At 34.5% G+C, this 12,723-nt stretch overlaps 1 protein-coding gene across 1 annotated transcript; it reads right to left on the reverse strand.

The window, feature by feature from the left end:
* Positions 1-503: 503 nt before the first annotated feature.
* Positions 504-12,623, reverse strand: LOC125645883 (tRNA (guanine(10)-N2)-methyltransferase homolog). The gene is made up of 14 exons (XM_048871825.2): positions 12,525-12,623; positions 11,976-12,047; positions 10,511-10,584; positions 9,965-10,043; positions 9,763-9,855; positions 7,738-7,878; positions 7,305-7,365; positions 7,046-7,141; positions 6,808-6,888; positions 5,039-5,206; positions 4,814-4,883; positions 4,399-4,530; positions 3,876-3,996; positions 504-1,749 (listed from the first exon to the last, which is right to left on the reverse strand). The coding sequence occupies exons 1-14, from the start codon at positions 12,612-12,614 to the stop codon at positions 1,606-1,608; spliced, it is 1,422 nt and encodes a 473-aa protein (XP_048727782.2). The 5' UTR covers positions 12,615-12,623; the 3' UTR covers positions 504-1,605.
* Between the last annotated feature and the right edge of the window lie 100 nt (positions 12,624-12,723).

Raw genomic sequence — 12,723 nt, forward strand, 5'->3', positions numbered from 1 at the left:
ATATTCAAAAGGTGTAAGAATTAGGTCACTCAGGGTTGTCTACAAGAATTAATCCATCTCTTGCCCGGGTTTTATGCCTCAGAATTGAACTTTGATCCACCTATAAAAAATCTCTAGTAAAGGAAATGTTAACATTTAATGGTGGTTCCCCCTGAAAAGACCTTTCCAATACTGCTGTGTTTTATGACATTGAATTTGGCCCATTTATCAAATCGTAAGCACTCCTTATAACTGCAAACTAGCAGTGAGAAAGGTTTGTGGGTGTAGTCCAGCAGAAAAATTAAATATTTAGACCAGTACAGCCTTCTGAGTATCAATTTATTTACAGAGAAAGACGATATAGACAAGAATAGCTTTCTGAGTATCAATTTACTTGCAGAGAAAGACGATATAGACAAGAATAGCTTTCTGAGTATCAATTTATTTACAGAGAAAGACGATATAGACAAGAATAGCTTTCTGAGTATCAATTTATTTACAGAGAAAGACGATATAGACAAGAATAGCTTTCTGAAAAACAATTTATTCACGTGTATCCTTTACAATTATACACTCATCAAATGACTTCAAATAAATACAAAAAAAATAAAACATTACTAGAGTAAAAAATCTTCTAAAACAAAAAGTCCATGGGCAACAATGCACACCTGAATTGCCTTGCTCAAAGAGTCAATGTAGAATGTTTGGTACTTAATGGCCTAACTAAATAAATAATTTGGGGTGTGATGATAGGAGCAGATTTATATCTACATGAGGATGCTCAGCTATACTGTTTTGACAAACTACTGTGTTGATCTTGAAAGAAGCTGTTTTCCTATACATCCAATGTATAACTTTTAATTCCTTTTGTGGCCCATTCATGACCCTGGGGGATACTATCTGAACAAATTCAACTTTACAGTAAATCAGGAATTTATCACTTGTTTTGTCATATTTGACCTAGCAATTGGTTCTTGAAAAAAAAAGATTTAGAAATTACCCTGCATTATTTTCACTACAGTTTTTGAGAGTACAGCTCTTCGATTGGCCAGTTTTACAGAACTGGATGTGTAGTATTACTAAAGGAACTTGATCAGAAGATTCAGATCACATCTTGTTGACAAACGCGGATCATCGGATCAAATGAGGTGCAAAGCCAATTAATTGGGGGATTGGGATATTACTTCACAAGATCGCGAGTTCGAGCCATCAATAATTGCCTGTATATTTTAATTATCTCCCTTTGGAAGGGGCCATGGCTTTACCCAAGGATATTTTGTGGGATGTGCATTTGAAATTGGTCCAATTATTCTGAATAAAATGTTGCAACAGTGAAGAGTTTACAGAAGTCCGAGAGACAATAGACACACTTTGATCAGCTTTCAGATGACCTAAAACTATATAAAGTTAAATCACCAGATCATCAAGAAAGTCTCTGAACATTGGTCATGAAAATTCAAAAGAGATGCCTCGAACTCTTTACATCTAGGGATCAACCTTTCTTTACTCAGCCTTGGTACACACACTGTACATCGGCCTTGTACATGTATTGCAATATCTTGAGGGTGCGTGCTCTTAAGGCAACGAGTGATTGTTTCTAAGTCATCTTTCAATAAAATTGAGATTTTAGGGAGGTTTTGTGTTGGTCTGTGAATTCCTATCAGACTTGGACGATTTTTGTGGATTTTCTGTCACTTTGAAATACATCTCTCTGAAAGAGGCATTCAGATAGTGGTCCACATTGGTGTGACTGGCGAGACACTGATCTTCCTGTAATGAAAAACATACCCTACAGACACACAAGTACATGTACATTGTCATGTTGTAAACTACATATCAATTTATAATGCAAGCCAACCCCAGATGCATTAAATACCAAGGGAAACAATTAAAAATATTCATCATATACTAAATTCAATATGGTATAACCAAAGTTGGCAATGTCTGTATCGAGATACATGGTAGGTATGTTCCCAACAACTTGTATTTGTACATCTCGTGTTCATCTATACATTTAAGAAATACGTACAGTGCTCCCTCGATATATTGCCAACTTTTGTTTAAGACGAATTTGGGCAATAAAGCAGGGGTGGCATTATAATGAATTCACCATTACAGACAATTCTCTGAGCAATCAAAAGAAATTCAATACCATATTTGGACACCAATTTGTATAAACATTTAAATTATCCTCAGTTCAATTCTGCAATTATTAGTAGTTAACCTTGCCACCTGAATACTTTGTCCAAACTGTCACACTTCACCGCATCGCTATCAAAGTAGAGATGTGATTAGCGATGAGTGTTGGGTAATGGTATTATTATCCAGGGTAAACCCTATAAAATTGGACCATTTGTTTTTGAAAATCAGTGGTATATGGCATTATGCGGGGTTGGCGTTATAACAGGGGTATTAACATGGGGAGAAATCTGTTCTTTAAGATTTCCAGGCACTAAGCGGGAGTGGCATTATAACGAGGCAATATATTGAGGGAGCACTGTACATGTACATGTAGATAAAGACTAATAGGTCAAAATAGAGATGGAATTAAACCTGTGTACAGTATATCTATCAATAGGTGAATAGAGAGAAGGAATTAAACCTGTGTACAGTATATCTATCAATAGGTGAATAGAGAGATGGAATTAAACCTGTTTACAGTATCTCTATCAATAGGTGAATAGAGAGATGGAATTAAACCTGTTTACAGTATCTCTATCAATAGGTGAATAGAGAGAAGGAATTAAACCTGTTTACAGTATCTCTATCTATAGGTGAATAGAGAGAAGGAATTAAACCTGTGTACAGTATCTCTATCAATAGGTGAATAGAGAGATGGAATTAAACCTGTGTACGGTATCTCTATCAATAGGTGAATAGAGAAGGAATTAAACCTGTTTACAGTATCTATCAATAGGTGAATAGAGAGAAGGAATTAAACCTGTTTACAGTATCTCTATTAATAGGTGAATAGAGAGATGGAATTAAACCTGTTTACAGTATCTCTATCAATAGGTGAATAGAGAGATGGAATTAAACCTGTGTACAGTATATCTATCAATAGGTGAATAGAGAGAAGGAATTAAACCTGTGTACAGTATATCTATCAATAGGTGAATAGAGAGATGGAATTAAACCTGTTTACAGTATCTCTATTAATAGGTGAATAGAGAGATGGAATTAAATCTGTTTACAGTATATATCAATAGGTGAATAGAGAGATGGAATTAAACCTGTTTACAGTATATATCAATAGGTGAATAGAGAGATGGAATTAAACCTGTGTACAGTATATCTATCAATAGGTGAATAGAGAGATGGAATTAAATCTGTTTACAGTATCTCTATCAATAGGTGAATAGAGAGATGGAATTAAACCTGTTTACAGTATCTCTATTAATAGGTGAAAAGAGAGAAGGAATTAAACCTGTTTACAGTATCTCTATTAATAGGTGAATAGAGAGATGGAATTAAATCTGTTTACAGTATATATCAATAGGTGAAAAGAGAGAAGGAATTAAACCTGTTTACAGTATCTCTATCTATAGGTGAATAGAGAGATGGAATTAAATCTGTTTACAGTATATATCAATAGGTGAAAAGAGAGAAGGAATTAAACCTGTTTACAGTATCTCTATTAATAGGTGAATAGAGAGATGGAATTAAATCTGTTTACAGTATATATCAATAGGTGAAAAGAGAGAAGGAATTAAACCTGTTTACAGTATCTCTATCAATAGGTGAATAGAGAGAAGGAATTAAACCTGTTTACAGTATCTCTATCAATAGGTGAATAAGGAAGGAATTAAACCTGTTTACAGTATCTCTATCAATAGGTGAATAGAGAAGGAATTAAACCTGTTTACAGTATCTCTATAGAGAGAAATGGAACTGACCCTGTATGGCTGACACTTCTCCATGGTGATCAGGCGCCTGGATATCCTCGTGTTCATCACCTGTTCACAGTTAGTCACCAGCCTCATGCAGGGGTGATGGGGAATGTTTTCTTCCTTGTAACTTCAATGAAATATAGGTACATTCAGTGGCGTAGCTACATTGTGGCACTGTAAGCACGTGCTTATAAATATTTTTGTTAAATTTTTATTACATATTACGAAAAATGTCCTCAGCTGACCTCTTGCTTACAAATATTTCAAACCTAGCTACGCCACTGACATTAGATGAAGTAGTCTATTATATGTAACTGATTATGTCACAACTTTCTGAACTTCAGAAAAGGTGTTCACCAATGATGCAATTAATATATAAAGGTAACTTACTGAAAAATGTAGAGCACACAGTTTCTGACAATGATTCCTAATTGCAGATATAGGTACTTAATCTGCACTGCAGACAGGGAACCAGTATATACGTACTTACTCTGCACTGTGGACAGGGAACCAGTGTATAGGTACTTACTCCGCTCTATGGACAGGGAACCAGTAAGTCAGTCGTCCACCAAGCCGCAAGAATTTAAAAGCAAAGTTCAAAAGGTCATTGAAGATGTTGGACAAATCATAGTCAATCTTCTGTGGAATATGATCCACCTTTCTTAAAGCAAATAAAAAAGCAGCATAATTATATACCATCAGTATTCAAATATCTACAGGCTAATGATACAAAAAAGCCAAATTACATGTAAATGTGGAAATATTTTCCTAAAACAGAATATCATAAATACATTATGAAAAAAATATGAATTGATTCAATTCCGATTTGCATGGATTTTTTCTCCTCATAAAGTTCCTTCTACAAAATTATGAAACAGTCTGGCAAGCTTTGTTTTCTATAACTTGTGTGACTGTCCACAAGCAGCTGTACTTGTAATACTTACTGTTCTTCTGTAAGCGAGACCGAGTCTTCTTTCCCGACTTTTCTGGCTCCTTCCCTAATACCATAGGGAGCTGGAAGAAATTTATCAAAACAAAAGAAAATTGTAATCCAATTCACTATTCCAATTTTTTATGTTTAAAACCAAAACTTGTCCTAACATATTAAATAACTTGACATGTATTAAATTCTTTATTTACTAAATTCAATAATTTTATTGTTTGCATACGGTCTGTAATGACAGCATCAAATATCTCCATTGGTCTCCACATGGCATGCTTCGAGGCATCAGCCACCATGATGTCGCAGTAATACGACTCCAAACCATAATCTGCCAGGTTGTTTCTGATGCTCTCGTTCGCAGCTCTCGCTTTCTGATTAGATCTGCTGGGTTTAGCTGTTACAGTCATAAATTTTAGCATAGAGACAGTTAATTAATGGCTTAATAAATTACAGGTTTCAAACTTTTATTCAATTAAAGATATACAACATTTATATGCTCCAATTTTTACATTTGATTCAAGTAAGAATATCAATACTATGGTATTCAATGAATAAAATAAAACAAAAAACTCTATTAAATATGCATAAAAAGTCTTCGGTTGTAGAGATATGAATGAAATAATTTCAAAATACAGTCTGTCTCTATTGAATAGTTTCTATCCGAAATGAGCCTAGTGCTGACACGAGACTGTCTTATTAACATACCGTATATACTCGCCTATAAGTCAGATTTTCGGGAGTTAAATTTTGGTCCAAAACTCTATGTCCAACTTATAGGAGTGTCCTAAGAAGATTAGTATTTTCTACATGGCGTAATGTATAGCCTAATATTTTTAAACAACAAAAACATGGACGAAATAAACAAAATAGTAACTGTTTAATTTGTTGAGAATAAAAAGTGAAATATCGATGTCATATCCCAAAATATTATTGGAACACAGATAAATACATAAGGGTATTGATATGAAATTGATTTCTTGAGGAAAATATCAAATATCGGCGCATTTCTCAAAATCTTATTTGAAACACAAGTAAAAACATTGAACCATTGATTTGAAATTGTCAACCGATTCTAGAAAAAAGTTAGACCGACTTATAAATGGGTCAATGGCAATTCCCTCCAAAATAACCTAAAAACTATACAACTGCCTTATAGGCAAATCGACTTATAGGCGAGTATATACGGTACCATGTGCTATTTTTTCATCAACTCTTGTATCTGTACATATCTAATTACTCTACAGTGTTTTACGCATGATCTAGCACAATGAATTTAGTCTGATAGGTCCTTATTACTTTATCTACAGTCGATGAACTCCATTTCAAAACTTCTCGATGCCATTGTTTTCTTTCCAACCACGTGTAAAGAAGCCATGTGCGATGCATACACTATACATCTAAAGCCAAAGATGACCGAGAGTTGAATTAGTCAAGAACGAACTTAAAATTTCAACCTACTCCTTTCATTTGGGGTGAAATTAAAGTTTACGTTGTATTAAGTTATTTTATAATCGACAAAATCTTTATTATTAGTATGTAAATTTATCAAAACTTCACGCTGGCAAACTGAAGAAACAAGCTACCCTAAAAAACAACCTGGATTACCGAACCAGAATCTGCTCTTGGACACCTTATACGCTTCTGAGAAAATTGTGCCATTCTTGTTATTAAAAAAAATTTCCAATAATTTGAACAAGTAGTTTGTAATGGAAAAACATTGGCAGTCATGTTGTGGCCCAACATTTGCCTTTGGAGCCATGTTTCAAACAAATACAAGAATGTTCGCATATCAAACTGTTCAAATGTTCTGACATCGACAGTTCAAAAGAAAATGAGATTTTGTAAAGGATCCATCTCAGTTTGACTACTGGAAAATAACCGGTCTTTGGAAGCACTATGTTGTTTACCAGTACAACTACACAAGGATGCAATCTGAAGTTGATCTTGTGATGTGCAGGTACTGTGCAAGTACTGAATCATGTGCTGTTAACTTACCTTTTGCATGTAAAAGTAAATAATTGATGTCTGTCCCCATGACGTAGGCGTGATGGTAGGCACATGGAACTAGTATGCTACCTACAAAACATGAACACAATGCATATCTAAAAATAAAGAAATATCTGATTTTTGACATTGTGATTGCCAAAGATAGATACATGTATACTTGTTGGATTTCTCAATTCCATTTGCAGTTATTGAAATAATTCAGATTCACTAAAAACTGGATCCACACCTGTTCCCACGAATGGATCAATCACTAGCATGTTTTTCTGGACTTTTGACAAATTGGCCATAAGAAGTGAAAGACTGGATTCCATACTGGTATTTCCTACAAAATATCCACATCAAATACGATTAAATAACCCAGCCAAAATCTCACTTCAAATTACTGGCCATCTGATTAAAAAGTTAAACACTACTGTATTTCATGTATCTAAATCGTTTTTAGAGGTAGCGAGACAACAGCATACAATTTTCAAATGAGTTTTTACCAATAAAGGATCGTTTGGTTATATGCTGATTCTGAATTTCACCCCTGTTTCCATCCGTAATCTAGAAAAAGAAAGATCAGATTACTTGAAATAATATAAGCACTTTGCAAAATAGAATCAAATTTTCCTCTTTGTTGCATAACAACATGAACTATGAAAATTCGATTAAAACATTGTAATTGTTGTCTTACTGAAATTTATTATTTAGTGATTCAAAATGTTGAGAAGATTTGTTTTAATTATGTTTACAGATGGATTCAGTCACCAACAACCAGAGAAATCAATTCAAAGATCGGGAAGCCACTGAATTAAATTACAATCTGTTTATTGCAGTATCTCCCCTCCTAGTGTCTTTGTGGTACGCCGTTGATTTTAAGGAAGAGCCTCGAGCCTCTAATTATCGGAATACAATGAAACCTCCTAAAGCACTTACCCACCTACCAAAATACACATGTTCAGGGTCGGCAGTAGCATTTTTTGATTGTTTCCCATAATCCTCTAATAAATAATAGATCTCATCAGGATTCTTTAAATCTATTTTCCCTTCAAAAGGTAGAGCACCATCTATTAGTTTCTGAAAAATAGAATTCTACTTTTAAAAAAATCCAAATTTCTTAACAATGTGTACACGACCTCGTGCTGATTATGTTAAGTCTCGAGTACACCCGAATCCACATTCTACGAGTTCCTCTGCATATAAATCTAATCCTGTATACATTGTTATTGAGAGGAACCCATTATCCAGATGATTGTATGTAGTTTTATCAAACATTCTACTCCAAGATATTTTTGTACATGAAGCTTAATGAGGGTATATTCAACTGTTTATCTGAAAAGGGCAATAAAATGGGGCAGGCAGTTGGAAAGATAAAAGGAAATGTCCAACAGCATCCCCTTACCAGATAGAGTAAAACATGGTTATAATGAACCTCCAGGGCCAAAAAGAACAGTTTGTTATAACCAAACACTTCATTATAACCAAACTCTTCATTATACAGTAAAACATGGTTATAATGAACCTTCAGGGCCAGCAAAAAACAGTTCATTATAACCAAACTCTTCATTATACAGTAAAACATGGTTATGATGAACCTTCAGGGCCAGCAAAAAACAGTTCATTATAACCAAACTCTGTTATATCCAGTAAAATTCTCATTTAATTTATTTTTCTCTCATAAGGGAGTAATTAATCACTTCACAAGAAGCATGATTTCATTATCAGTGTGTTATAATGTACACTGAACAATAAGGTATAACAAGAGTACTGTCAACGGTACATAATACGCCTGTGGAAAGCCAACACAGGGTGTTTTTCTTCCACAATGATTTGCAGAATTGGCTTCAGGTAGTATTAGCTATCATCAGGGTGTGATATACTTTCTTTGTATCATAAAAACAGACAAATCATGTACTCTCTATGTAATATTTCCACTTGGCATAAGGTGTACGTGTACGAAGTTTGACAGTCAACAGCCTTTACAGTTCAGTTTGTATCCTGCCTACAAGGTTCTCCGACTAAGTGATACTACGATCTTCATCTTTGACCTCTGATCTTGAAAAACAATAAGCATCTTCCTCTCATAATGGTGATCAAATATTCCAAGTTGTAAAACCCTGGAGCTTGTTTTTTTAATGTTGCCCACAAGGTCTTCCTACCAAGTGATAATACAATCTGGACCTTCAAAAACCAAAAGGTTTCCTCCACTTGGCATGTCGAGTATGTGTACCAAGTTTGACAGTCCTAACCCAGATAGTTCTGTCTGTATTCTATCTACAAGGTTTACATATTAACTAATATTACGACCTTGATCTTTGACCTTTGACCTTAAAAAATAAAAGGCATCTTCTTCTCATCATGATAATCAAATATACGAAGTTGTAACATCCTGGAGCTTACGATTTGGTCTGTATCCTGCCTACAAGGTCTTCATACTAAGTGATACTATGACCTTGACCTTGAAAAACAAGGGACATCTTCCTCTCATCATGGTGATCAAATGTACCAAGTTGTACTATCATGGAGCTTATGGCTCGGTATGTGTCTTGCCTACAAGGTTTTCATACTAAGTGATACTACGACCTTGACCTTTAACCTTGAAAAAGAATAGGCATCTTCCTCTTATCTACCAAAATGTAATATCCTGGATCTTACGGTTTGGTCTGTATCCTGCCTACAAAGTTATCCTAAGTGATACTACTACATGTGCCTTGACCTTAAAAAAGAATAGGCATCCTCCTTTCATCATGGTGATCAAATGTACTAAGTTGTAAAATCCTAGAGCTTGCAGTTCAGTCTGTATCCCATAAGGTCTGGACAGACAGACGGAGAGATGACGCCATACCATAATATGTCTCGTCTTCGACGGGTGTATAAAAAGTTGAATACCATTATAACTCTAAACACTAGACAGGTTAAATGGATGCTTATTTGTGAAGGAATAAAATAAGTTTTCCAAACCTCAATCATCTGTATTTTGTATTTATGAGGGAGAGACCGATTGAAACCATCTACAACAATCTTAAACGAAGAAGGTCTCGACAAATATGGCACCTAAAACAAAAATAAAACTTCATTATAACAATGAATTTGAGAGATGTGATACATACTATTTGCAAGAAAAGATAAATAACTACCCACTTCAGTTAGTAGGAATAATTACAATTGCATCTTTAGATTTTCTCAAATCTTCATACAGATCTTCATGTGTGTTCCCATGACCCCACAACTCAATCACTGATCTGAAAATCAAAGTCAAATATCATAAACAATTTAAAACAATACCACACTTTGGTAGCATTTGCTCATCACAAGAGATTCATGGGCATTAAATTTCACCAGAAAAACTTGGATCGGAAATGTTGCATTCTGTTTTTAGTGATCAAGAGTGACAAAAATCACATCTGTTTTTCCATTGCAAAATCAGGGCCCTGACAAATCAAATATTTGTCAATTCTTTATTGGTGAGGTTGATCTTTGTCTGGGGTCAAGTTACACCATCTCATCATGTGCAACCTTGAGTCAATTATGAACTTTTTTAAATATCTCTTAATTGATGTGTAAACTCCGGACATTTTATTCATAAACTTAACATAAAAGTGCTTTGCACATATCAAAAAGAATGTTTAATCCTATAATATACTACACAAATGGATATGGACTAAATAATCTTTTTTCCCTAGAAATAATACATCATATCAAATCTTACCTTATCAATACACTCCTACTTGCTAATTGTTTTGCCTCAGTTTCTGAGGGCAGAGTCAGCTTGAGAAATGGACACTGCAAAAACAAAACAAACAAAAAGTTATAAAATTTCTGACTTGGTGGTTTTACAAAAATTGTAAAATTTTCCTGTACATTCCAATGTAACACTTAAAAACAGTGACTGTGTGCATGTATATCTTTTTTGTAGCCAAGTCCTGGTCCCATAGATCTAGCAAATTGTTTAAAAACTTTAAACTGTTATTGTAGATCTGCACTAGCTCAGGGGTCCTTGTGTGAACAAACCTGAACTTCAAGTACTGTGGAAGCATTCAAATTTGTGGACTGCCAATAATTTATAGTTTTGTTGAAATGAAATTCATGGATATTGATTCTGTACATTGAAACATCATACAATTCTTTTGGTTTGAATCTCTAGTCAGGTGCTCTACCAAATGAGCTATCTGGCCACCAGAGATCGATCTCATCTGTCAGATTGCCATATTTCCCCCTCCTTAAATGTCTTCACACATTGAAGACATCAACCCAGGATCTTTATCCCTTAGCACATATTTTCACCTGTCAGTTCCAGGGGCTGGTCAACTGCACCAAATGTAACCATATGGGAGTCTTTGGGAGAACATGCAATAGGCCAAACTGACATTGAACCCAGGTCCCCCATAATCTCTAGTCAGGTACGCTACCAAATCAGCTATCAGGCCACCGGCGATCAAACTCATCTGTCAGCCATACATGAAATGTGAAATATGGAAGTTGACTCATTTGTGACATTGCACGGGTACCCTGAATTACCGAAATGCCCCCTGAAATTACCGAAATGCTACCTAAAACTACCTAAATTCCCCTCTAAATGTATACATCAAGTTTAAAAAATGTTCAATTTTCATGACAAAACGCTAAATTGTGATTATAAATATAAAAATTTCAATTGTGTTCAATTCTCGCATTCACGATATTTCAAAGAACGGTAACTCTAGCTAGCTACAAAACTTCTCGTAAATTCCCCCCCCCCCCCACCCCACAATATTTGCTGGAATTGCAAATTATATCTGAATTCAACTTCAGAAATGTATATATAATCAAGGAATAATAGATGAATACATTCTCCAAATTGAAAGAAAAATAACATGAGTTACCTTCCTTAGATTGACACAAATTCTAATAACAAGTTTATCTTATGTTATTTTTTTTTTTCCATAGAGAGAATTTTTACACAATCAATCCCTCTTTCAATACATTACTTTAAAAAAATTGTTTAAAGGAGAATTTTGGTACTTGTAGAGGGAATTTCAGTCATTTCTGGGTGCATTTCGGTAAATCACGGGCATTTTGGTAATTTCAGGTACCGGGCATTGTACTGTAGAGGCTAACAGTACACAATAGATCAACCAACAAACATAAGACAACATCCCAAAAAGGATGGATACTTTGTTGATATTATGCATCACCTCCTTATTATGGTGCTTTAAACTCTCTTTTGACAAGTTGATACCAAACATTTCTGCCAAGGCAACAAGCTCCTGAAAAGAGACAAAATTACAATTACTGACCCATACCATACATTCACAACAACATTTTGACAATGAACTTACGGATAGAATTGCAAGTTCATATTTACTGCAGGTGTACTATTGTAGTGTACAAATAATTTGCACTCATGGATGATTTGTACATTTATCTCCCCTTTTTAAAAACCTTCCAGTTTCCCCTCTAAGTGTATAGATCTGTAAATACATAACAACATCGAACGTTTTGTACGTATTATGTATATTGCCTGGATTTTTTTCTATCTCAGACCAAACTTTGATGAGATTAGGAAACACTCTCTCAATACTTTAAAAAATACTATAAAAACTGCACAAAGCTTGTGGATACTGGAAAATTATGAAATGGCATATATTTACAAGACAAACTTGCCACATTTCATAAAAAAAGATTATGAACATGTGGATTCTAAGATATGAGAACAATTTAACGACACAAATCCAATCACATACTGAGATTCTAAAATCAACATGATGATTTGCAAAATACAGCAAATACTTTCTGCACTGAACATTCGCGTTTTGTATCATGGGGGCGGCCATGTTTTGGCTAGTCCCTTATAGTCTCTAAACCAAAACTAAGCAGTTAGTTTCGGTGTAGATATTTAAATCAAATTTGAATTATTATGCCAATTTCTACCATAATGATATC

The sequence above is a fragment of the Ostrea edulis genome, chromosome 6 (genome assembly GCF_947568905.1).
Source record: "Ostrea edulis chromosome 6, xbOstEdul1.1, whole genome shotgun sequence".
Lineage (NCBI taxonomy): Eukaryota > Metazoa > Mollusca > Bivalvia > Ostreida > Ostreidae > Ostrea > Ostrea edulis.